The sequence below is a fragment of the Phymastichus coffea genome, unplaced genomic scaffold (assembly GCF_024137745.1).
Source record: "Phymastichus coffea isolate CEN01 unplaced genomic scaffold, Cenicafe_Pcof_1.1 PCOF00001, whole genome shotgun sequence".
NCBI classification, from domain to species: domain Eukaryota; kingdom Metazoa; phylum Arthropoda; class Insecta; order Hymenoptera; family Eulophidae; genus Phymastichus; species Phymastichus coffea.
The window spans coordinates 12,578,759-12,606,018 of NW_026706812.1; the positions used below are offsets into that span (position 1 = coordinate 12,578,759).

At 38.1% G+C, this 27,260-nt stretch overlaps 5 protein-coding genes across 11 annotated transcripts; 1 reads left to right on the forward strand and 4 right to left on the reverse strand.

Moving 5' to 3' along the window:
• Positions 1 to 14,645: 14,645 nt before the first annotated feature.
• LOC131675067 (uncharacterized) lies at positions 14,646 to 16,482 on the forward strand. Of its 2 annotated transcripts, none has more exons than XM_058953912.1 (3): positions 14,646 to 14,712; positions 14,858 to 15,076; positions 15,191 to 16,482. In XM_058953912.1, the coding sequence occupies exons 2-3, from the start codon at positions 14,962 to 14,964 to the stop codon at positions 15,742 to 15,744; spliced, it is 669 nt and encodes a 222-aa protein (XP_058809895.1). In that variant the 5' UTR covers positions 14,646 to 14,712; positions 14,858 to 14,961; the 3' UTR covers positions 15,745 to 16,482. The 2 variants fall into 2 exon arrangements, with proteins under 2 accessions (XP_058809895.1, XP_058809886.1); XM_058953903.1 differs by lacking the exon at positions 14,646 to 14,712 and adding an exon at positions 14,762 to 14,795.
• Positions 16,483 to 16,593: 111 nt separating this feature from the next.
• LOC131675267 (craniofacial development protein 1) lies at positions 16,594 to 18,917 on the reverse strand. 6 transcript variants are annotated; one of them, XM_058954210.1, is made up of 3 exons: positions 18,860 to 18,917; positions 17,971 to 18,326; positions 16,594 to 17,256 (listed from the first exon to the last, which is right to left on the reverse strand). In XM_058954210.1, exons 2-3 carry the CDS (start codon positions 18,284 to 18,286, stop codon positions 16,802 to 16,804), a joined length of 771 nt encoding a protein of 256 aa, XP_058810193.1. In that variant the 5' UTR covers positions 18,287 to 18,326; positions 18,860 to 18,917; the 3' UTR covers positions 16,594 to 16,801. The 6 variants fall into 6 exon arrangements, with proteins under 6 accessions (XP_058810193.1, XP_058810177.1, XP_058810187.1 ...); XM_058954194.1 differs by having other exon boundaries at positions 18,826 to 18,915; XM_058954204.1 differs by having other exon boundaries at positions 18,779 to 18,860.
• A 3,034-nt stretch (positions 18,918 to 21,951) lies between these two features.
• Positions 21,952 to 23,076, reverse strand: LOC131665048 (uncharacterized). The gene has a single exon (XM_058936682.1). It carries the CDS (start codon positions 23,074 to 23,076, stop codon positions 21,952 to 21,954), a length of 1,125 nt encoding a protein of 374 aa, XP_058792665.1.
• Positions 23,077 to 23,702: 626 nt separating this feature from the next.
• LOC131665122 (uncharacterized) lies at positions 23,703 to 25,268 on the reverse strand. The gene has a single exon (XM_058936809.1). It carries the CDS (start codon positions 25,266 to 25,268, stop codon positions 23,703 to 23,705), a length of 1,566 nt encoding a protein of 521 aa, XP_058792792.1.
• Positions 25,269 to 25,568: 300 nt separating this feature from the next.
• On the reverse strand, positions 25,569 to 26,801 carry LOC131665187 (uncharacterized). Its single transcript, XM_058936940.1, has one exon. It carries the CDS (start codon positions 26,799 to 26,801, stop codon positions 25,569 to 25,571), a length of 1,233 nt encoding a protein of 410 aa, XP_058792923.1.
• Between the last annotated feature and the right edge of the window lie 459 nt (positions 26,802 to 27,260).

Here is a 27,260-nt window from a genome sequence, read left to right on the forward strand (position 1 = left end):
AATTACAATTTATTTTTAACAATATCGAGTCATATTGGTTCATTAAATTCAATAAAAGAAATATACGAAGAGAAATATTGTAGACTGAAATAAGTCCTAGCGAGACATTTGTTCATTGATAATCAAGGAAGATTTTTGCAAAGTTTCAGATCAATTCAACAAATAATCACTGAAATAGAGCGTTTATACCAAATCCGCGCCCCGTCGGTAACAACGAAATGATGCTTACGTGACAGCAGCATACAACGATGCCGCGTGCAAGATCGCGCGTTTGTATTAAAAATGCTTTATTTCAGTGATTATTCATTGAATCGATCTGAAACTTTACAGAAATCTTCCTTGATTATTATTAAATAAATATCCCACTGAAAGTTATTCTAGTCTCCAACTTCTTGCATACATATCATCGTTGAATGTACACTAAAAACATGTCACTCGAAACCGTTTACTTAAAATTAAACAAATAAATAATATTATTTCACAATTATTTTTGTATATGTTTAACGTATTTGCAAAACCGTTATACGCATTTGAAAAAAATAATGAATCAATTCTAATAATATTTTAGGAAGCTAGAGCGAGTTATTTAAGAAAAAAGATATAAAAATCATATTTAAATTTATCATTTTTGATGTTTCATTTCAATTATTTTATCCTTGTAAACTTGACACGTTGCTGAATATGAAAAATGTACAAAGATAGCATTTTTTGTTCATAGCATATTGGAAATTGGTATTTTTTTTAGGGGTTTTCAATGTTGGAAAATACATTATGAACAAGGCATTTTTTGAAAAAATCTAGCTTCTCAATGACAAAAAATAAATATATATTAATTAATTTGGTATTACTATTATCATTATTATCAGGTTTCTAATATTATGAAAACGTATTTCAATTCGTTAGCATCGAAATATTATGCCACGCATGAAGGTTGAGCACCGTTTTTGTTTAGCTGTGGCGCGCTCATAGCAGTCCGTCTCCCTGCTCCCCGCTCGCCGCCGAGCGCCTATATTTCCAAAGCCGCGCGCTGATTGGTCGATCTTTGAAACTAATTATGTAATTACTCGATTGTCAAAAAAAAAAATAATAATTGATTCTTAAATAACTTTTGGATACGAATCCGGCAATACCAATTTCCTTTAATGTTTTTGAATCGCCCTGTATATATATATATTTTTTGTATATATTTTTTACTATCCTTTTAACCAACCTCCGCTTAACTCCTGACTAAGATCCAACTTTTACCAACGCGACAGTATTTTAAACATTATTACGTCTAGCCATAACATCTCTTCGTCTAGGCATAACAGAGTAATCTTATTTTATCACTATTTCCTTCTAGAAAATATTTTTTAATATTATGAAACACTTTTAGGTCATGCTCAAATATAGCGGTTTCCCAAAAGTTAAAAGTTTCGAGGATTTCCTCATATATATATGTAGGGTTGGTAATGCAACGAGAGATGAGAGTAAGACTTTGTGCACAAGAGAAATCGGTTTGGCATGATTGTTTGCTGCGATCGTTAAGTTTGTGGTGTGAGTTGTGACGGCAATGACCATTGGAATTTCAGATAGCGTGGGCAGTTTTGTCACCATGTGTTGAATGTCGAGAGCGACTCCGAACTTGCAACGGGAGATCCTCGAAGGTTGAGGGCAAGATAGTTAGTTGTTTGTTAGCCTCTGCTTAGTGCAAAAGCATGCTTCCGAGTTGTAGTTAAAAAAATAAATTGCTACTCCTTGTACTTTCATTTCACGCTTATTATTCATTCCTATCTATCACACATACATCCCTTTCACCATCATCCCCACATGGGGGCTCATCCTAGCCGATAATACGAGTGATAATAGGTGTTAGTGAAGGTTAGTTACGATTAAAGATTTTGCTTGGTGAGGCTTTGTGCGGCTTTGTGTGTCGTTTTGGCTTTGTGAAACTTTGCGCGACAATATTTTCGGCTCTGTGCGATAAACTGAACGAATTCTAGAGATGAATTTTTTTTTTCGTCATTATGAAGAATATTGGAATCATATAAATACGTAAAATTAAATTGAAAATGCAAATAACAAATTATTATTGATTCTGTGTTTAAATAATAAAGCACATACAAATGAAATTTTTTGAAGATGATATTTAAAAAAAAAATTAGCATAGACTTTCACCATTTTTTCCTATACCTATTTAAAATATAAAATGGTAGAAAACGTCCATGAACATTTGAAAAGTTTACTGGAGCATTTTTATCAACAATTTGATATATTTATCCTTAACTGAAATGCGTGTCACAAAAACTAAGCTTTAGCGCTTTTAACATAAATGCTGAAAAAAATAACAACACTATGGTATTATACGATGTAACGGAGAATTTCGGCCGTACCCGTCTGGGTTGCTTGCGACCGTCCGCACAAATTATTTATTCGGGGATTCGGGAAGCAAAAGACGTTCCCACGACTGAATAACGCGTCGAGCATAAACACGTTAAACGCACAGATTCGAAGTCGGGATGAGGAGTGATACAGCGGCGAATAAACACAACAGCGGATTAACACACTAGTCATTTAATTGTCAACAATCGATTACAATACGGCGACCTCGGACTTATATACTACGAGCGGTACAATAACAAACGCGAACGCGAAGGTGAATCGGTGGCTGGTCAGCCGGCCGACTCCCTTGCGAAAACTAAATACTATAACAAATGCCCGACAAACACTTTTCGCCAACAGACTATCAACGGGTAGCCAGCAGGTCTGCCGTGCTACCAGCCATAAACTGGCGCCCAAACATGCAAGAGAGAGAGACAAGAGAAAAACACGGCACCGACCTCGACCTTCAGCCTCTCCGACGGCTAGAGCGCTCTGCACCGTGACGTCACTGGTGTGCTCCCCGCTGACCGTCTCGCTGATGCCTGTTGTCGTCGCTATTTTCCTCCCTCTCGTTCCCTCGTTCGCTCCACAATACTGCTGCCTCAACCCGTAACTCGCTCGTTGGTTGTTGTTGCTGTTGTTTTCGTCGCCTCTTTATTGTTCGGTGCTGCAGCACGTCCAGACTGCTCGCGCGCGCACCCGCGCACCTCGCCAGTTACCCACACGCACCGGTGCCGGGTATACTTCGGGACACGGCTGGGTGCGACCCAGCCTCACACTCCAATACTCGTCCGCGCACCGGACGTGTATCTGAAACGAATGATCGTCGACGAGGTCACGGGGCCAACTTGGAAAAACCGTAACCTTCGGTTTCATCCGCGCGCGCGACTTCCTCTGCTTATAGTTTAGCAGAGACTCCCCGAATTTTTCCGCGGCGATCCGCAATTCGAGCGCTCTCTCTCTCTATCTCTCTCTTCTTCTGCGCCATCTGCATCGCTCCAGTCGTCACCTTAGCCAGTGTTCAGCACCTCATAAACAAAAGATCCAAGCATGAGTATGTGTACCAAACGCACACACTCTCACCCTGGCGCGGCGCACGGACATTTGCGAGAGCCAAACGGACGAGATCGGCCTAGCCGAGATTCTCCGTTACAACGAAAAAAAGAAAAATATCGCCGGTTAGAAACATATAACACATTCTTCAAAATATAAGTTCATTGCGCTTGAAATTCAACTAAGTAAAACTAACGCATCAACAGACTGTGCTATCAGTCCGTTTAATTGATATAAAAAATCACTTTATTTTCTATATTTTTCAAGAGCTACTGAAAATTATTTTCAATAATGCGACGTTTATTTGAGATCTACTTTTTTGTTATACGATATGATGATATTATTCGTATATGTATAGATAAACGAATGTTGCAGTGATGTTGTATAAGAAAAATATATTTGAAACAATGGAAATGTTATATGAACATGTGTGTTTGTGTAAAGAGGAACATCTGAAAACTTGTATGAGCGAAAAACTTTCGCCTATTTGAAATGGTAAAAATTGTCATCTAAAATAATGTCGAATAAAAGGGTTGAAAAAGATATTACTGCTAATTTGTCAAATATTCTTTATCATTGTTTACCACTATATACTCCTCAAATAACAATCGAAAAAACGTCCGAAGACGCAGTGAAATTTATTTTTAGCTATTGTAGGCTTATAAAATTATACTATATCATATTACTGTCATTCATTTCATATCATTGAGTTTCCATTAAATTATTGTATTTATACAATTTTTTTTGTTCAATAGGTATACGACAAACAATCAAGTAAGAATTTTATATTAAATATACATATACAATAGTATTATATATTCGCGATTTAACAACTTATCTACACTTTATTCGAAATTAAAAAAAGTCATATTCATATTAAAGAAATTCGTAGAAAGATATATGTCTCACTGTTAACGCATTTTTCCGTAAATTTTCGATCGGCAACGCGAGTTTGTACGAGTACACCGCTGTTTTTTGTCTGTAGATATACAAATAATTAAAATTTAGTGTATAGTCTAAGTTTTTTTAATTGATTTTAATTCTGACTTGATTGTTTGTCGTGCTGCTTATAAAATTCTATTATTAATATAGAGAGAAATAATTGTTATTATTCAATTTTTACTATCAATAATATATAAATACATACCACTATTAGTTAAAATGAATAGTTGAGTTAGATGAATTATGATACATCTAATATAATCACTGTGTTTCAAAAGAGTGAATTCGCTCTAGTGTATTATAATTGAAAATTCTGATCTGCATATCATTGAACATAATATTAATTATGTTAGTATAGTATACCAATATAATTAATTAATTTACAAAATTATCTATTCGTACAGTATTTACAGCTTTTCAATAAAAATGTTTTCGCGGAATCTTTTTTGAAAATGTAAACATCACTGAAACTGGAACGAGGAATAGAACAGCTAACTGCGTACGTATAAACGATATAGATTCGTCTCAACTTCATGAAAATGATAGTTTTTGTAGCGTCATCGGATTCTCATCAATCTACAATAATCTACTATAATACTACAATAATTATAATACTACAATAATAAACCTACAATCTCATCACCGGGTCCAGGGATAGTGTAGACCAGGGAGTAAGGCCGTGGCCACATATGCGCATATGCGCGCGTACGAAGGCGTACAAACACGTACAAATCGCTAAAAATTTTGATAGTGTCAACAACAGAAAGTTATTCCTACAATTCCTCGCATGCCCCAAACGAACACACTTACTCCCGGAACAAACGTATCATAGCACTATATTATTGAAGTTTATATAATTAAACATGACACTGTTTCACAATTACTTTCAACATTTTTAGTGTTAGACTCTGTTTGGACCGAAGTCAACTCTTTACATTCTGTTCAATTTGCTCTGGAAATTTCAATTAGATATTACGCTCTAGATATAATTATCTTATATTTATTGACTCATTTATTGTCAGTTGTTCTAGCTATAATGAAGAATTTAAAATGATACAAACAAGAATTATATTTTACTAAATTTACCATATGAACAATGGACTTACAGAGCTTAAAGAAGAATAAACTAATTAGGATTTGACAATTTATGACATGTTTACATTTTTCTTAATTCTTCAAAAAATAGTATGAAAATATAAATTATATTTATTACTGTTGAAATAAAGGCTTCCGAGCCCTCTTAATATATATATATATATTGGCGCATGCGCTACACGCGCGCCACTGGTGGTCTCGCTGCTGTGCAGCACTCTGAGATGGATAGCCGAAGAAGCCGGACGTGCCTTGCTCTCCAATAAAAACCTTTGTGTAGATTACTTTAGATTAATTACTTTCAACAACCTTTGACTATCCAAATCCAATAGGTTATGGGCCCAGTACGCTTCCACTGAGCAAGACATTTTTGAAGAAAAGGTTAGTAAAAAGAAAGTGATAAAAACTAGAGTGCAATCGCGATCAAACAAAAGCCATTGTTTAAGGCAAATAAGCGTTTCTCAATTTTAGAGTAATTAGAGCTGCAAATAAAACATAGAGTAATTCCGGCGTTTCAGTTAGATGATAGAAATACCTAGAGCAACAAAAAAAAAGGTAAAAGTCGTCGTCGTGGAAATGACAGTTGAACAAAGAATTCGACGCCATGACGGCCGGCTTAAAACACGTGCTGACACGCACAGATGAGTAATGGCGCGCGTTTGCCGCCATCCTTGCCACATGGCATCTTTTCGTGTCTGAGAAAGAGATAGATAGAGCGAAAGCGCGGGATAGAGAGAGATAGCTGCGTCCGTGCACAAACTGGTGTAGTAGACGAGTACGCAAACCTTAGAGAGAGAGTGAGGATATGTATCACAAACGGGTGGAGGACGACGCAGACTATAGAGCGTTCGATATAGAAAGAGATAGATACATAAAAAGTGACAGCCCGTGCGTGTGCTTGTTATAGAGTAAGACAAAGCATACAAATTGCACGTAAACGATTTAAATTTAATACGCACTTCGCGCACCCACAATGATTTTAAAATCATACAACACATTTCAATAATTGCTTAAAATACCATTATTAGAAATTCATAATTTTGAGATAATAGAGAAAAGTAACCGAGAGTATTTTAGAATCAAACAAATTACAGATCATTCTACGATACGTATCCGATTAATAAATTGCATGCATAGACTTAAATTATATGATATACAATTGAATATACATATATATATATATATGTATATACAGTGCCGGTCAGCCACTTTTACCCCCCCACGGGCAAAATCAGTCTAACTTCAAAGTTTTATATCTCTGGTAGAAATTAACGTACAGAGACGCGCGTGGGTGCGTTTGAAAGGTCTTTCGGAGAGCTTTCAAATGATATGACTCACGGTTGCCATCGATTGTTTTTTTAAATTTTGCAACAATTATGCAAAATTGAAAATTCTGAAATTTTTTTATTATTTTTAACAATTAGCCAATTTTGGAAAAAAAATCGTACGAAAATTTGAAGTACACCATTTTTTAGCTATTACCAAGCCCTATCTGAATCACTCATCAAAAATTTATTTTCGTCAAATATGACGCGCGCACGGGCATTTTTTCCTGGAAGTGACAGTTTTTTTCAACATTTTTTATCTCCGTCAAATTGTAACAATCGAAAAGAATTTATAGGAGAAAAAATGTTTGTTTTTTTACGTAGTATACTGCAATAATTTTTTTTTCGGTTTTTCGAAAAAGTTTTTTTTTCGGTTTAAATTATTTTTCAAGGTCGAAAAAAAAAAGATTTTTTTTTTTATGTAATTTACGATACTTGTTATGTAGTATTATTGAATGGGTGGAAAAAATTTCTTTTTTGTGGTTTATCATCTTTTTAGCGTACCGACTGTGAGAAAAAAAAATTGAAAAAAACCGAAAAAAAAAATTTTTCGAAAAACCGAAAAAAAAATTATTGCAGTATTCTACGTGAAAAAACAAACATTTTTTCTCCTATAAAATTTTTTTCGATTGTTACAATTTGACGGAGATAAAAAATGTTGAAAAAAACTGTCACTTCCAGGAAAAAATGCCCGTGCGCGCGTCATATTTGACGAAAATAAATTTTTGATGATTGATTCAGATAGGGCTTGGTAATAGCTAAAAAATGGTGTACTTCAAATTTTCGTACGATTTTTTTTCCAAAATTGGCTAATTGTTAAAAATAATAAAAAAATTTCAGAATTTTCAATTTTGCATAATTGTTGCAAAATTTAAAAAAACAATCGATGGCAACCGTGAGTCATATCATTTGAAAGCTCTCCAAAAGACCTTTCAAACGCACCCACGCGCGTCTCTGTACGTTAATTTCTACCAGAGATATAAAACTTTGAAGTTAGACTGATTTTGCCCGTGGGGGGGTAAAAGTGGCTGACCGGCACTGTATATATATATATATATATATATATATAAACGAAAGTACATGTACAAAAACTAAAAGTATAATAATAAATATTACAATAATAAAGTTTGATAATCAGATGGAATTTTAGAGAACTTATATATATATATATATATATATAGAACAACATATTAAATTCTCGAAAAGTCGAGATTGTTGCACCAAGTATGGTCAATATCTCAGAAGACTTTTGTATTCTTTTGAAGCATTGACTTGGTATTGTGAACGTGTGCGATCGGCCCTCTCGTGTACTCTACACTTAGTATAGTTAGTCGGAAAGAGAGGGAGCACGTGAGCAGTGCTGGTTGATGTGAACATCGAATACAGATTTCAAACTGAACTTGTCGGATGTACCTGGCTAGTTCGGAATGAAATCAATTGTGTAACCTCATACTGATTTAAATACTTGGTGAATATAGATGCAAAAACAAAACGAAGAGGTTACTAACGAGAATGGTGGAGCAGGTGGAAGTACTGAAAACAATAATCAAGTGCCAGCTACAACAGGTACTTATGATACATTTGTAGTAGAATATTTAATATATGATACTTAGACGAAATAAATAGAGTAGAATGCTGAATAGTAAACTTAGAGAGTGGATCCAGAAACTTTGTTTAGAGTTAGAGTTTAGAAGTGAAAACCAAGTATTAAATTAGAACACTATTCCAGCAAACATTTGTCAAACAGTTACAACAACCACCACAACTGCTACATCTGCTGCACCTATTGCAACTGCAACGACCTCAGGAGCCGCTGGCTCGGGGACCCAGGTCATCCCACCATCCATTGGACTACCTCCTATGACCGGCCTGGGAAACTTTAGAATGAGAGACATCCAGGGGGCTCATACCACTCAGAACCACCTATTAGAAATCACAGCTTCCATCGAAAAGATGATGGAGACCCAAAGGGATCTGTGGCCCAGAGTCAGTCAGACTCTGACCCTGCTGTCGCAGATCCAAGAGAGGGAATTAGAGCGACAAAGACTAGAGATCAGAAGACTAGAGGTAACTAGAAACAAATATAATGATAACGATTTAAATATTAATAATCAAGCAAATAATCAGAGTCAGAATAATTCTGTTTCTGCTATTACTGCCTCTGCCACATCTACCCCCAAGCTAATACAAGTAGAATAGCCTTCAACTTAGATGAAAGTCAAAATAACAATAATTTAGAGGTCCGTAATCCTATAAATTTGAATAATTCTCCCATTAACAGTTCTCAGTCTCATCTCCTGAATCAAACAGTAGTAAAATTTGCAAAATCTTTAGAAAAGACAAATAGTGTTTCAAAATCCAACTTTAAAAGAGATTATACATTGACTAATAAATCAAACATAAATGTATGGTTAGATAGACTAAATTCAGAATTAGCTGCAAAAGAACTATTAGATGTTGTAGATCCCAAAACGTTACCAAATAAAGTATATAACTTAGAGGAACAAGAGAAAAGGAAAGGTATTGTAAGAGATATCTTAATTAACCACTTAGATGAGAACTACCACAAATTAGTTCTAGGCATCACTGATCCTAATGAAATCTTAATCAAAATCAAAGAACAACGTAGAATAGAATCAAATAGAGATGATTCTTCTATTAGAACAGAAATATATACTATTAAATTACATCCAAACGATAAAGTAGTTACTTTCTTAGAGAAGTTCGATTCAATGATTAGAGATTTTGAACTATTAGATGATGTAACACCTTATACTGAGACTGAGAAAACCGCAGCTTTTAAAAAGGCAGTTAAAGATGCCTACCCTAGAATCACGGAAATGGACATCATTATCAGACAAACAAAGTCCATTGGTATGACATTAGATGAGATGAAGAAATTTATATTACAGTTAGAAGCTGATAGACGCGACGGAATTAGAGGTAGAAATACTGCAGCCTTAGTTAATGTGGCCAGTGGAGGAGGCGCCTCTGGCCCCGTTACTGAGACATGCCACCGCTGCAACAAGTCGGGACATGTCGCAGCACAGTGTCCCTTGACTTAGTATAACTTGTGGTACTGTTTTGCTTGCAAGCAGACAGTGCCACACAAAAGCAACGAATGTGTCTTTTACAATCAAGAGAAGCACGACAGACACCAAACCCGCAAGGGAAATAGAGGCGACAGGTATGAAGGATATACTAATAACTTTGAAAATAGAGGCTCAAGGGGAGGTGGCAATAACAATTATAGAGGAAGAGGCAATAGAAGTAATAGACGTAATAGAGATAGAGGTAACAGGGGTAGAGGAAATTTTAGAGGCAGGGGTAATGTAAATAAAAAAGGAAACCTTCGTCCCTATACTCCCTACAACTCCCATGATCAAAGAAAATTAGCCAACGCAGCTCAAGCAGCTGTGCAAGGTGAGAAATTAACAAATATAAATAAAGATAAGGTAACTTTTCTAGCTGATTCTGGTGCAACTGAGCACATCGTAAATAAAGGACTAATTCTAGAAAATTTCAAAAAATGCTCTGATTCTTTTATTAGAAGTGCAAACAAAAATAAATCAGCTGACATAGAGATAGATGGAAAAGGTGATTTATATATCAACAAATTAGACAAGGAAGGTTACCCTATCAAACTTACAAATATACTTGTAGCTCCTGATATTACTGAAAATTTATTATCCGTTAGACGCTTTGTAAATTCCGGTTTAGGAATTTATTTGGATAATTCTAAACTCCGTATTTTTCATAAAGAGACTGATTTCACATACCTCACAGGTATTTATAAAAGGCCTAACTGGCTTGTTGAATTAGACGTTAAAAATTTAAATTTAAATATAAAAGAAAATTATTATCAAAAATACACTTGTGAGGCTAGAATTATCAGTATAGATGAACCCACTCAACTAAGAGATAATAAAGAAAATGAAAGTAACGAAATTGAGAGTGGGAGGGAGTATAACTTAGATCAGATCGTACCCAAACTTAATCAATACAATGAATTTAAAAACTTTGATATTATCGACATAGACAATCTCAAACAAAATGTTAAAGTAGAGACTTATTTGAATCTTTTGAATTAGAAAAACTATATACTGAAGAATTAGATAAAGGTATGTTATGGCATATCAGGTTAGGCCATCCATCATTAGGATACCTTGAAAAACTCAAGAAAATAGACAAACGCTTAGAAAATGTAGTATTTGACAAAAACATAATGAATTGCGAAGTTTGTATAATGGCGAAAATGAGTAGATTACCCTTTTTAAAGATCAGAATTAGAGCTGATCAACCACTTAAACTTACACATACTGATGTGATGGGTCCCTTCAAACCGATATCACATCCCGGAAATAAAAGATATATTATAGCTTTATAGACGATTATACTAAATTTGCTAAGTCATATGTTATCAAACACAAGTCAGATTCCGGTGACTGCTTAGAAGATTATTTAAAAACAATGAGAAATTTAGTAGGTAGAGAGTTGAGAGTATGTTATATTAGAGCGGATAACGGCACTGAATTTACCGGCGGAAAATTTAGCGAGATAATGAATAGAGAAAATATAGAGTCAAACTTTTTGAACCCATATACACCTCCACATAATGGTACAGCAAAAAGATTTAATAAAACCCTACAAGAGAAAATGAGATCTCTCATATTTGATTCAGGTCTCCCTAAAAGTATGTGGAATATTGCATTAGAAGTAGCAGTAGATTTGTATAACAGAACGCCAAATTCATCAATTGATTTTCAAACACCTTTAAAAATGATTTCACCAAACAGCAAATGTCATTTGGACAAAATTAGACGTTTTGGTAGTATAGCTTACGCTAGGAAACCAATTACAGAAACAAAGTTATCAGAAAAGGCAATTAAAGCGATTTTAATTGGTCAAACTGCAAATGGCTACATGCTTTGGCACCCTCAATCAGGTAAATTAATTCATTCTAAACATGTAAAAATTGACGTTTAAAAATATACACAAAGTCAAAAAAAATAAACATTAACTTAGAGCCAACAGAAATCGAAGAAACTGTAGACGAAAACCAATTAAATCTATATCCAGAAAATCCCGTAGAAATAGAAAAGGACGTTCCTAATGAAAAGACAAAGGTCAGAACAAAAACTCTCAAACGAAAAATAAACAAAGATAATGATCAAGGAAAATTAGATGTAGAAACTAGACAGCAACCAAAGAGGAGTGTTAAAGTACCCAAAGACTTTAAAGCTATGTCAGAGGGTAAAGCAAATTTCACAGATAATAGTTTTGCTTTTCTTACTTCATTCGCAGAAATAGATGAGTTAGATGAAAACAATAAAATGTATATTCTAATGGCTATAATAAATTCAGAACCTGCAAATTACTCAGAAGCCATGAAAAGCGATAGTAGAGAATTTCAGAAAATTGGAGTTAAAAAGGAATTAGACTCAATGAATAAAAATGAAGTTTGGACATTTGTAATAAGACTCAAGGTAGACTCAAAAGGTAGAAAACTAATTATTATTGACAATAGATGGATTTTCAAAATAAAATTAGATACAGACGACAACCAAGAATTTGAATGTAGAATCGTAGCTAGAGGTTTTAAAGATACAAATCAATATGAGATAAGAGAAATATACGCACCAGTTGCCAGACTTTCAATAATTAGAGCTATGTTAGTAATATTAAATAAGTTAGACCTAGAAATTTATCAACTAGATGTAAAAACTGCTTTTCTTAATGACGAATTAGATGAAGAAATTTATATGGAAATTCCACAAGGTGTAGAAGTTAGTGAAGAATTTAGAAAAACGCACGTTTGCAAATTACGTAAAGCTCTGTATGGTCTGTCAGTCCTAAGAAATGGAACCAAAGATTCAATGAAGAAGTAGAAAACTGGGCATTCAAAGAGACATTGAACCGTGTTTATTCACTTATAGAAAACTTGGTATTCTTATTATCTTACTATTATACGTAGATGACATTTTATTGGCAGGAAACAATTTGAGTAAGTTAAAAGAAATCATAGACCATCTTAGCAAAGTGTTTGAAATGAAAAATTTAGGTGAACCCAAAGAATACCTTGGAATGCAAATAACTAGAGATAGAAAGAATAAAATAATGACATTAAAACAGAGTAAATATATAGAGAAAATTCTAGAGAGATTTAATATGAATGAAAGCAAACCACAAAGTACTCCTATGATCACTAGACAAGTTCGAAGCAGAGAAAATAATGAGAGTGAAAATAAGATAATAGAGAACAGACAAATAGATGCCCCATATAGAGAAGCAATAGGTAGCTTAGCTTATCTCGCAAATGTCACTAGACCACATATCGCATTTGCAGTAAATTATCTTTCTAGAAAGCAATCTAATCCCTCATTAGAAGACTGGACTGATGTTAAAAGAATATTTAGGTATCTTAGAGGTACGTCAGACTTAGAATTGATTTTTAGAAGTAAAGAAGATGATTTGAAAATATAGACTGATGCCAGTTTCAAAGATAACATTGATTCCACTTCAACGAGTGGATTGGCTATAAATTTGTTTGGTGATACTATCATGTGGAGAAGTCACAAACAAAATAGAGTGTTGGCATCTACATGTCACACTGAGTATTATGCTATGAGTGAGGCATGTGACGAAGCTATTTCATTAGATAAAGCACTTAGAGACATGTTAGGTAAAACAATGTATCCCATAACTCTGTATTGTGACAATAAGTCAGCTAGAGATTGCACACAGAAAGAGGGTAGCCATAAACTTAAAAACTTTGACGATGACTTGACAACTATTAGAAAGAAATTAGAAGAGCGTGAAAAATCAGGTGTGAAGGAAAATCTTACAGAAACTCATGGTGATTATATTAAGCAGTGTGTATCTGAAGGAAAAATTAGAGTAAATTGGGTTTCAACTAAAGAAAATATAGCGGATATATTTACAAAGCCTATTCCTTTTGATGCATTCAAAACATTTAGAGATAAATTACTAAATGTGTAATTAACAATAGATGTAATTTATGTGTATTTATTTTTCCAGAATCTGAAGACTAATATCAAGATTTAAATATGAAGGAATAGACTATTTTTAGATTTTTTATATATTTGATACTAGAGTATTTTGATAACTGATGATAAAATAAAAAAAATATGTTTCTTTTGTTTCTTTAATTAGAGTTATTAGATTGAAAGATTTAACTAGATGATATTTTGATTTAAATATTTATATTATTTACACTATTATTAAGACAGATTGACACATATGTGTTCATTGAAATTGTGATCAAACAAGAAAGATTGTATTACTATTATGTTGAGTCGAATTGTATTAGTATATAAGCACTTATAATTGTATCAAGATTGTTCAGAAGGGAGGGAGTGTTGAAATAAAGGCTTCCGAGCCTTCTTAATATATATATGTATTGGCGCATGCGCTACACGCGCGCCACTGGTGGTCTCGCTGCTGTGCAGCACTCTGAGATGGATAGCCGAAGAAGCCGGACATGCCTTGCTCTCCAATAAAAACCTTTGTGTAGATTACTTTAGATTAATTACTTTCAAAAACCTTTGACTATCCAAATCCAACAATTACAATATCTCTTTCTTTGGACTTTTACTTTTACTACTAAGCTACATATCGAATTGTACTTGAAAATATATAATCAGTACTTCCCGAGGCTAACATAAATTTAATATGCTGATGACCAAACAATAGCTATATATTGTACAATTGAGAATTGTCTTATTTTCCCTCTTTATAACAAAACTAATTTGAAACGCGGTATTCGGACACGGTATAATGATAGAACAGCCACAAGTGTACAACACACCTAGATGCGTTACGAATAAGAGAAAAAGAAGTTTGAGATGGGTCACCGAATGCTTATCGCTGACTGCCTGGATCCTTTGTACCTGTTGAGAACCTACAGCGCAACTAGCAGGTAACTTACTAGTTAACTTGCATTATTTCTTATTCTTATGTCGTGACCACTGACCGGACTTCCGTAGAATGAAGATATTATATGTGTGTTTGATTATTGCTTGACCCTTCTTACTTAAAAACAAACATGTATTCTTATTTTCCAGGTTAACGCCTTAACGGGCGTTTAAACAAACAAACAAACGCACGCACACACACGCACACACACACACGCCATGTATGTTCGCCGACTGTACTTGATTAAACGTTAATGGACGATAGCGGTGAAAGTGGTGAAGATAGCGGATCACTAAATACTGCAACATTTCTTACTAATAATAACATAGCTACTTCATACATTAGCATGCAGTCAGATGATATGGAAGGTTAAATTATCTATTGTATTTATTAATTTTTTTAGATAATTTTTCAAATTTAAGCAGAATATCTGAAAATTTTGTATTTTAGAACTGGTTAATAATATTAATTATTTTTCGCAGATGATCCTGAAAATACAGACGATTCAAACCCTGGTAATTGTGATCCACTGCAAGGAATTAATACCAATTCATCAAGTGGCCCATTAAGGGAACAGGACAGATTTTTACCTATAGCAAATGTGGCAAAAATTATGAAAAGAGCTATACCTGAAGCTGGTAAAATAGCCAAAGATGCCAGAGAATGTGTTCAGGAATGTGTGTCTGAATTTATTTCGTTTATTACATCTGAAGCTAGTGACCGTTGCCATATGGAGAAAAGAAAAACTATAAACGGTGAAGATATTTTATTTGCTATGACAACTTTAGGGTTTGATAATTATGTTGAACCTTTAAAAGCTTATTTACAAAAGTACAGAGAAGCTACCAAGGGAGATACACCTACAACAAATTCAGGGATTTCTGGTAATGAAGACAGGAAAAGTGATCATGCCCACTCAAGAGTCTATGAAGATCAAATTTTTACTATTACTACTGCAGGAGATGCAACTGCTTCAGAAACTCCAATTATTTATAGTTATTCAACAGCAGATCAAATGCAATTTCATCTTAATTAATTTTGAAAACAAGTGAAAATATGTTTTATGCCTTTGAAATATAGTAATAGATATATAATTACCTTTTGTTTCTATACACATAAACTTCTGCTTATAAAAACTATAACAATAGATCAATTCATATTAATGTAAAGTAAGTCATTTTGTAATTTTTGAAATTCAATGAGCATTAATACAAATAAATTCTAAAATTTTCACACTGTGTTATATATTATTCAATTTTGCAAAATTTACTTTTTCTTGAGGTCTTGTCACTCATCAATATAGATGTATAATTAATGAAATTATATTAAGAATATTTTTGATATCAAAATTGTACAATAAATTTAAAAAATGATTAATTATAGTTAAGGTAAGATAATTTATTATCAGCAAATTCTTTAAACTTTCACCAACTAAATAAAATAAGCTATTGAACGGAATCGTGACAAATACTCTCATTTTTGTGTATTTATAAAGGTATTCTAAAATTTCAACTAAAACCACTTGATAAATAAGCAAATCTATTATACAATTGAGAAGATTTTAGGTGGATTATAAGATATTCTTAAAAACATCCATTAAATGACGTATCAAAATTTTATTTGCAAATAACTTTCTGATGAATTTTATTAATGGACTGAGAGAGTATTATAACTATCTTTTAAGTTGAAATTTAAAGGTATACAGGATCTTAAAATAATATTTATTCAATAACTTTGTTATGTAAAACAATAACCACATTAGATATATAAAGAAAAATTATATTAGATATAAGAAATTCACTTCATTTGAAATATTTTGATACATTGTTATTTGATTTTTGTATGGAATAAAGGTGTATGTAATAAAATGTGATGATAAATCATAATTTAATTTATTATAGAAATCCAATAAGTAGGTTACAGTGTTTATTTAGTATAAAAGGAAAACTATTGTAATGCGTAATTATTGAATGGTTTACTCAAATGAAAATATTAACATTTCTGAACTTAAATGACTTGAAACTGCATTGCAACAGAATAAAATATAATAAAAAATTCCAATTATTAGAGGTTTTTCAAATTTTTTCATTTACTTATTTAGATTTTTGTTTTCCGGAAGTTCGCAATATTTTTTCAATTTCAAACTGTCTTGAATCAGTTCTTTGCAAGAAATCTTGTCGTTCCAAGTATCCATTCTTACCTCGATTAAAATTAGTTATTTCTTCGTTAAGATTATGTTCTTCTTTAAATTCATTCCAGTCTTGTTTTGACTTTTCTAATGTAGACACTTTAGACTTTTTAGAAATTTTGCTCAAAATATTTAGAAGACCTCTTCTTTTCAAAGCATTAGGCTGCTGTGTAAAAATTTGAGCTTTGATGTCATTGTTAAATACATTATTTTTTATTTGTTTACATTTATTAGATTTTGTAATATTTGAATCATGATCATTTTCTAAATAACTATCTTGTTTAGCCATTATTTCTTTTGACATCTGTAAGCTTTCTGTTGATTTATATGAATCATGCTCACAGTTTTTTGATTCTTTGCCTAAAATTGAATGATGATTATATAAAAACTTAACTTTAAAATGGTCAATAACAATAAATTATTTGCTGTAAAAATCTACAGTGAACTTACTGTAGCTCTACAACTTTCAATTGATAATTTTGCTATGACATAATGTGTGTGTGTCTGTGTGTATGCATGTGTTTGTGTGTGTATATGTCTGTATGTGTATTTTAATTGACTATTGATATATATGATGTTAGACATACCATTGTTATAACTTTTTATAATTTTGTTTTAAACTTAATGATAATTCAGAACAGAAAACTTTTGTTAATCATCTTTTCAATGGTACAATGATAACATCATCATTAGTTCCAAAAATCAAATGCTTATAGAATATTGCTTTTTGATAATTTTTTAATTCTTATAAATATTCATTAATTATTTCCTTAAAATTACAAGATATTATAGCTTAAACATATACAGTTCTATACTATACACTATTGTAACTCTGTATTATTTATATTATGTATATTTTGATAAATGTAATAAAGGAATTTTTCGTAAGTAAATACTTAGATTAAAATTTTTTTCACTCTAGAGATCCATTTTTTAAGTTTAAAACATGTATCACATATTTCTTATAAAAAATAATTAATTTTCATCTGATTACTAATATAATATTATACTTTTTAACAAAACTTTCTAGCAAAACTTAAATTGAGTATTTTCTATAAAATTAAAAATTTTTACCTGTGCATTTTAAAAAACTATTCCACAGTAAATCTGTTCTTTCTTTATCTTTTTCATGAGTTAATTCAATAGTACCTCTGTTTTCATTTTTCTTGATATCTAAATCACAAACTCCAGTTTTCTTTGATGAAGATTGCCTTTTGTTTTTTATTCTCTTCATTTTCATATTATGTTTTACACTGGAAGTAGGAAGTTCATTAGAATCACTAACCGTACTTTCGCTTTCAGAGTTTGAAAATTCATTAGTTAAATTTTCTGAAGATATTTTGAAGTCAGGATCGTCAGAATCCGAACCATCAAAATTTTTCTGTTCCATTATATTAGTTATTTCTCAATCAACTGGCTTGATCACTAATCTGTGCAAAAACAATTAGATGAATTACTGATTCATTTCTTAAAAATGATGATTTAGAAACATATTCAGGGTGGAAATAATTTCTACTTTTATATTATGTTCAAAATTCTGTAGGCTACTCTGTGAATGCCTTTTGTATAAAAACTAGTTCAGTAGAAAAAACTCTTTAAATATTCACGTAAATCAAATATTACAAAAATAGTTGTAGTTAAAGTCAAATTTTCAATGACACTGCAAAATATAACATGCAATACATAATTTTTTATAGCTATGTCTACATTTATATAAAATGCTAATTTTTCGACACTTTTCCCTACATAAACATTACGATAAAAGAATAGTTTTCTACAGTTTTATTATCTATTGACCAAAACACTGTAGACAAAATGAAGATTATAAGCATTTTAAACAACATGAGAATTTACACAGGCACAAATTCTACTATCTACTAACACAATACATATAATAAAGACAACATGAAGGTGATAAGCATTCTAAACCTGTTTTAAACAACTTAAGAATTTACAACATTACATAGGCATAAACACTGGACAAAACTAAAAAAATATAGAACAGGGCGTTTACAAAACGATTATGACATTTTAAAAATGACACTAAAGGCGTTTAGGGTATCCACAGAAGGAATCTGACACTCACTAAATGACACGAATTCTGACATGATAAGTATACATAAAAGGATATTTTATTTGAAAAACCCTCGAAATGTATAAATAATCATCTCAGTAGCATTCTTGAGGATCAATTATGATAATAAAATATCTCAATAATTTTTGTGTGAGCGCAGATTTCAAATTACACAGAATGACATAGATAACCGCTTTATTCGTGTCATATATATGATTTAAAGACTAACATTTTGCGGAAAGTTGTTATATGTATTCTATTGCTATTATTGTGTTTATAAGATGCTAATTTAAACATCTCGAGTATTTTTTAGCTTAAAAACAACGTATTACGTATATTCCATATGTCAGAATTCGTGTCATTTCGTGAGTGTCAGATTCCTTCTGTGAATACCCTTACAGAACGATTCAGACACTTTGAAAATTACATAATTTCTGATAAATGACAGCTCGAAAATGAGCCATGCGCAACCACTGTATGTAGGACAGTTCTAAGGATTTTCAAGGGCCTTGAATTTTTACACGTATGTAAAATTAGGAGAAAATCAATATTCAATCAATATAGGAGCTGCTAGAGGTAGAGGACGTGCAGGAAAAGCAGAAGAGGATAGAGGTGCTCGGTAGAGGTGGTCATGGTATAAATATGTCACGTCAATACGTGACGTATCATATAAGTAGATATATATACAGGATGTCCAAAAAGTCTGGAAACACCCAAATAACTTTCCAGGTGATTTATTTTTAAAATATGTCAAGAGCACTTTCGAAGTAATTTTCAATAAGGAATTCAACGGAGACCTTGGATTTGACCTTTTAGATGACCTTGACGGTTTTTTTCAAAGTCAGGTCAATTTTTTTAAATGGAAAATTTCTTTTTTGACTTCAGCAATCGAAAGTACGGGAAATTTTACGTTCAAAACCATTGAGATCAAAAATTTCCCGTTGACCTTGAAGGTCATTCAAAGGTCTTTCAATTCTGAGGCTTCTTAGAAGAACTCAATTTATAGAAATAGACCAAAGTTTGCTTTAGTTGTTTTGTTTGATAGCAATTAGCGGTGATCTCAAACTCGACGTTATTTGTATCCTGCAAGGTAATTTGAAGGCCACAGTTTTTTTTCTGATATCGGCAATTGAAAGAGCATAAGTTCCTATACTGTTATTTTTAGTAAGGAACAACTACTGGTTATTGCCCTTTCAAGCTGCTCTGGTATGCTCGTCAAAAAATTTTCCAGTGCAATAGTTTACAATTCAAAGAAATATTTTACTTGTTTCTGAATTTTCATATTCTGATTAGCTTGTGGATTCGGTCTACTGCAAAGAATAGTGCAATGGAGAATGGATCGGAAGGTAATAAAAATAAAGCTCAGGGTCAATTGAGAGTTTACTTTAATAATTAAATAAAAGTAAGTAATGTCGTTTTGTAGTCGACGAAGAGTAAAAGAGAACTGACGCAGTTTCGGCTTTTTTCATAAAACAAAAAACAAAACAAAAGAGGAACAGTGCGGAGACAGAGGCGAAGCGCGTTCAGCAGGAAAAAAGCGTAGAGAGCGCCCTCCTTTCCTTAGCCAAATTTAATGAAGTGTTTTCCGTCGTCATTTCCGCCAAACATCCCGCCCGCCTCATTCCGTGAATGACTCTAAAAAGAATCGCTTCCTTTGCTGAGCTGGCCTTCTGTATTCGGAGTGGGCAGTCTGGCGATCTTGACGACGGGTCGGACGTACTCTCCTGAAGCTGTGGTGATGGTGGCGGTACGAACCGTACCGTCTGGCCCCGGGTGTACAGCAGTGATCCTACCAAGTGGCCAGCGGCCATCTGGACGAAGTGATGAGGGATCTGCGTGTAATAGCGTCGGCGTGCAATGCCGATATATTCACTACTATTACCAATTATTTATAAAGAGGGAAGGCAAGGGAGGCGGTGTATCGCTCCAAGCAAAGCAGGAAGGAGAACAGCGGGTAAAATAACTTCACACACAATTCGCTAACACACATTTATTATAAACGCACTACCACGAGTGCCGACGAGAACACAAATCACTTATTACTATTAACATGCGAACTTATTCTAAACGAGATGACCGGCACGTTAGCGCCATGTCACCTCGTTAACCGGCTTAAACAATTACTTAAATTACACATTGCCGAAAACTACGCCGGCTCGGAAAAGCCTGGCGTAGCAACGCGAACCGTGAGAATCGCCGAGGAAAGGAAGAGATATAGAGAGAGAGGAATCGGTGACCTGACCAAATTGGTGGACGTCGCTGTTGCTGGCAGCCTTGAAGGTGTCCCATCGGCGGCTAGTCTGGAAAACTCCTCGCTGCTGCGCGGCCGGTGATCTGGCAGAAAAGGCTGTCGGGTTCTGCCTCGATGACGGCTTCTTGCAGGGCAACTGCTGCGTCGCTGGCAGAGGAAGTCCCGTCCGGCCGATCTGCTGAGGAATGCTGACTTCTTCCGGACAAAGGGCAGGCAGCGATGGTCACCAGCTAACTCTCGACTGATTGCTGTCGCGCGCGTCGCGTCACTCTCCCTCGCGAGTGCATGAGAGCCGGCTTCTCACGCTTTCTCCCACCACTCGCCTAATCGGCGGCACGCGGCAATGCCCGTCGCGACAAGTGCCGCGCGCCAAGCCCTACACTCAAACTATTGCTTTTCTCTCTCTCTCTCTCTCTCTCTCTCGCACTCTCTCTCTCTCGCACTCTCAATACTCGAGCGCGTCGTTGCGTCCACGGCTTCTCCTTCCACTCTCGTGCATTGCTGAAAAATAAAAAAGCAGGCATCAGGCACGTGATAACAACGTGCGCTTGATGCCAACCGTGCGCCTTTGCCTAGGAAGGAGAGGGAGGCAAGCACACGGTGCAGGCCATGACGGGCCTACACCGTCACATGCGATAACGACAAAATCCCCGACCTGTAGATTAGGCTGAGGCTTCCTCCACTTGGGCCGCTGGATGAGGGTATTTAAATACTCTCGGCTCCAACGGGACTAGAAATGTCCTCTTATGGCTTGAATGAGCGCCCAGTGACTGACATGATCCAATTTTCCGTTGACAGAGATAGGCTCGGGATAAGACGTGGCAGAAGTCCCGATTAAAAAATGACTGGGTGTGAGTGCGTCAAGGTCACCCAGATCGCCTGATGGTGGAACAAGAGGACGGCTGTTGAAAGTGGCTTCAACTGCCACGAGGAGCGTGGCGAACTCTTCGTAGGTGAGACGTCGAGGTGAAGCAACTCGCTGGAGGTGCCGCTTCATCGACTTCACCCCCGCCTCCCAAAGCCCACCGAAATAGGGGGCTGAAGGGGGAATGAAACGCCAGTTGATACCTTCCTTTGCCAGTGTTCCTTCGACAACTCCCCAATCAATCTCGGCTTCTCTGAGGAGTCTGCGGAGCTCAAGGGCGGCCCCGCGGAAATTGGTGCCATTGTCGCTCCAGATTTCAGCCGGCCGACCTCTCCGACCTATAAATCTCTGCAGGGCACCAAGAAAACTGGCTGTGGTGAGGTCTCCGGCGAGTTCAAGGTGGATGGCCTTAGTGCAGACGCAGACGAAGAGCGCGACGTAGCCTTTTACTGTGGACGCGCCTCGTCCCTTGTTGCGACAAAGATGAAAGGGCCCGGCGTAGTCGACTCCACAAGTTGAGAATGGCCTGGCTGGCGACACTCGGGCCGGCGGGAGAGAAGCCATGCGAGGGGGCGAGGTCCTCGCCGCAAGGCGAGCGCAAACAGTGCAGTGGCGGAGGTATCGCTTGATTCTCACCTTCGCCCCGGTAATCCATGCCTTTTGCAGGGCTCGAGCGTAGGTGGCCCTGAAGCCGCCGTGAAGACTGCGTTCGTGTGCCCACCGGATGACTAACTGGGCGAGGTGCGTTGGTCCTGGAAGAAGGATTGGATGCCGCTCGTCGTACGGCAATGAGGAGCGGTCAAGTCGGCCGCCTACTCGAATTACTCCGTCGTTGTCAAGGAATGGCTCGAGAGTTTTCGTCTGACTGCAGCTCTTCAGTTGGTAGCCTCGGCTCAGCTGAGCGAGCTCCTCGGAGAAGACGTGACGTTGAGTAATCCTGGCGCAAGCGATGAAAGCCTGGCGGAACTCGGCTGCTGTGATCGGTGACATTCGTAATGCAGTCTCTCGCCATCTCAGAAGTCGAATGATACGCGTGGTAACTCGTAATAGGCCGTCGAGCGTGGAGAATCGATCGATGTGACTCTTCTCAGAATGCAGTGGCTCGTCCTCAATCTGCACCGTTGCACAAGACACGTGACTGCCATGCTGGCACTCCAGGCGGTCGGAGTCGTTGACCTCGAGCGGCCACTCGCTTGCTGGTTGTGTCAACCAGTCTGGGCCATGCCACCAGATTGGGTGCAGTGCGAGTTTAGTGGAGTCTGTGCCGCGCGATGCGACGTCGGCTGGGTTGCAGCTAGTGGGAACGTGATGAAACGTGATGCCCGTGGAAATCTCCTGCACGTGAGACACATAATTGTCGATGATGTCATGTCCCACTGGCTCGTCCGACCGGAGCCAATGAAGAGCAACTTTGACTTCGCTTCTAGGATGGAGGTAGTGATTTTGCCATCACTGTGGGTGGCTCTGACATAAACGACAGCAGCAATAGCACGTCTGCTGGCGTCTGCGAAGGCGTGCAACTGCATTTCTTGTCCGGGAATACTACCAAACCAGTGGTCAATGGTGAATTCTGCAGCCTCTCGGATGCTGTCGCGAAATGTCAGCCATCTATTTAGCTAGCTGGACGGGAGTCTCTCGTCCCAATCGAATTTCGCTCTCCAAAGATCTTGTATTATGATCTTGGCCACGAGAGTCAGCGGGGTCAACCAACCTGCTAGGTCAAAAAAGGCGGCGAGCTCTACCAGAGCAGTTCTCTTGGTAAGACTTGGAGGTAGATCAACGACTCCAGGGCGAAACTTGAAACGATCCGTCACTGGATCCCAAATGACGCCTAATTCGCACACTGGTCCATCGGTAGAGAGTTGAACCCAGTCTGCCCGTAAACGGTCCTCGGCGGGTATGTCTTCAAGCCGTCCAGGCTCGTTGGCCACCCACTTACATAGATGAAAGCCGCCCGCCCTAAGTAGACCGATAAGCTGATCTCTAAGGCTCCTTGCTGTCTCGAGGTCATGGCTACCACTCAAAAAATCATCCATGTAAAGGTCTCTCTTAAGTAATTCGCGGGCCAGTGGAAACCGATGTCCTTCGTCCTCGCCGAGTTGCTGCAGGGTGCGAAGTGCGAGATAGGGGGCGCAAGCCGTGCCGTAGGTGACAGTCCTGAGAACGAAATGTTTAGCTGGCAAGTCGGATGAGGGGCTCCAGACGATACGGTGACAGTCTCTCTCATCCATTAAGATCTGTCGAAACATTTTTTGAACATCTGCACAAAAAACATATCGGTGCCTTCGCCAGTGTGTGATGATCGTCGCTATGTGTCCTTGTAACTTTGGGCCCGAATGGAGTGAGTCATTGAGACTGAGACCTGTAGAGGTGTCGCGAGAGGCATTAAAAACTACTCTTAGTTTGTTTTCTCCGTCGCTGCGCTGCCAGATGCCGTGGTGTGGGATGTAGAATACTGTCCCTGAGTCCTCTCGAATTTCCTCGGCGGTCAGTGCTCTCATATGACCTAACTGCTCGTACTCCTCCATGAACTGGCAGTAACTGTCGCGTAAAACGAGGTCAGAGCGCATTCGTCGCTGCATAGAAACGAGAGCTGAGCGCGCGTGGGGTAGACTGCTTCCTAGGAGGGCCTTCTTCTCCGACTTTAAAGGGAGTCTCACAGTGTATCGTCCGTCAGATGTTCGTCGGACTCCTTGAGTGAAAAGTGCCTCACATTCACGGTCGGCAGCGGAGATTCGTCGGACCGACGGAACTTCCTCGATAGCCCAAAAACGTTGCACTAGTGCTAGAAGCTTCTCGTGACTTTCTTCGTCGCACACATGTACTGCGGTGGCGAGAGCTCGGGTGGTGTGACTCGTTGATGACTCTAAGATCGCAGTGGATCCTGTCAAGATCCAACCGAATGTCGTATTCTGGGCCAACAAGGAACCAATTCTCCGAGTGCCCGCTAGAATGACACGATGGTAAACGTCCGCTCCGATAACGATGTCGATCCTCCCGGGCTGATCAAAGGTAGGATCAGCTAGTAGTAGTCTGCGACGGAGGTTGGACACCTCAGAGCCGGGAATCCCTGACGACGTAACAATGCCGATTGTCCGAAGAACAACGGCCTCTGCCCGGATGGGTGACCGTCGGCCGACGTCTGCGATATAAATTACTGCTTGAAATTTGGCTGAGTCCATGGCAGGCCCAGTCACTCCCACGTTGGTACGGCGCAGTTGGCAGCCCAGTCTGCGAGCGAAGTCGAGGCTTATGATGGTCGCTTCCGAGCATGGGTCAAGCAGTGCCCTTGCCGCATCCTTACGGTCCCCGCCACTGCTTAAAGAGACGATGGCCGTGGGGAGCACGACTAGTCATGCTGTCCCGTCCTCTCCAGTTGATTTTGCGCTGGTCGCAGCAGCCTGGAGTGTTGCTGGTCGAACATCACGAGGTGAGGTTGGTTGTGACTCCTCGTTTGTCTGGCGTTGTACTCTTCCAGCGCCCTAGTGGATTAATGTGTGGTGGTCACCGGCGCAACTCCGACAAGTATTGTTGGAAGGGCAGTTTCTGGCAGTGTGACTACTACCAAGGCAGTTGTAGCAGAGGCCTCGTGCAGCCACAAGCTTCCGTCGCTCTTCTGGCTCGAGTCCCCGGAAGGTTATACAGTGGCTGACATAATATGCCTCCTTGCAAGCTGGGCACCCTCCTCTAGTGCGAACCGTACCCGTGGCATGGGTTCGTATAGTCCTTGGAACTATGGGTTGAGCCGTTTTCCTTCGGCCGCTCATGTAGTCGATTGAGGGGGCGGTGGCCACCTGACCGAGAGCGCGCAGAGTGCAGTATCGTCGCTGCAGGAACTCCGTGAATTGGCGAAACGAAGCCTCTCCGGTCATCGATGAGGTGTCGAACGGCATGCTGGGCTCAGGCTCTTCCTCCCAAGCTCTCTTCGTGACCGGGTCAAGGGCGCGCACACCCATGAAGACAAACCAGACATCCCACGTTTGGACAGCTTGATTTAGTCGTTCGAGTTGAGTGCGGCATCTATTCAATTCGTCCATGAGGATCTGTAGTCCTTCGGGTGTTTCTTCTATGAGGGGCCTCAGATTCACAAGCGCGGCTAAGTGGTCCCTCACTCGTAACTTCGGCTGGTCGTAGCGTCGGCAGAGTGCTTCCCACGCCTGCTTGTAGTTGATTGCGATGGAGCGAAAACTTCGCAGTGCCTCCTCGGCTGCCCCCTTGACATTCGTTTTGAGGTAATTTATCTTCGTCGCCTCTCCTAGTGTAGCGTTGTCGTGGACCAGGTCAACGAAAAGATCTCGAAAGGCTTCCCAGTCTTCTGGCTTTCCGCTGAAAGTGGGCAGTTCCAGGCGAGGCAGCTTCGAAAGAGGAAAATCCGTGCCGTGGTCTGCCGCGGTGATGAATGCGCCTGGTGTTGACGTACGGTCCTCGGGTATCGTGCAGCGAACTTGATGATCCAGCAAGACGCCGCGGCTTTCCACGTAAAGCTCTTCTGCCGATGCAAAGGTGTCGCTCAACCGATAGTCTACGGCTGACGCATCGCCGAGGGTGAGAAGTTGTCCATGATTGCGGTGGAAGTCTCGCCAATAACTGTCCAGGAGCTCAAGTCTTGACTCGATGGATCCGAGTGTCCAATTGGTTGTGGGCGTGCTAGCAACCTTTTCCGCAGTCCGCTGGATGGCCCTCTTCAACTCTCGTTGGATGTCTGCAAGCTCCATCTGCCGAGATGCGATTAAAATTCAGTGTGGGAGCCGTGGTTGGGTCAATTCACTCGGTCAGTCAGCTGAAACTTGATACCGACCTCTCGGCTCAAGCTGCCAGAGCGCTAAACCGAGCGAATTCAACCCTGAGTTTTAGGTCGATTAAATGCGGTCGACAAAGAAAGCTCGGTTCGGCGGTCCGACGGCTTGTCGCGCACTTAACGACCTGCCTGCAAAATAATTCAGCCGCTCGCGGCGCCTCGCCGTTCGTGGAGCCTCGTCATTTGCATAGTATTGCTTGCTCTGTCGTGCCGACCATCGCTGCAGGAGGTTCTGCGAGCCAGTGAAAGCGAGAAGTTCCCCTTGGCCCAGCACCTCTTCATTGGACTGGAAGCGACCTGTGAGATAGGAGGCTCAAATGGTCCTATCGTTGTGGCGGGTGGAGTGTGATGAGCGGTTCTGCTACACTGCCCGCTT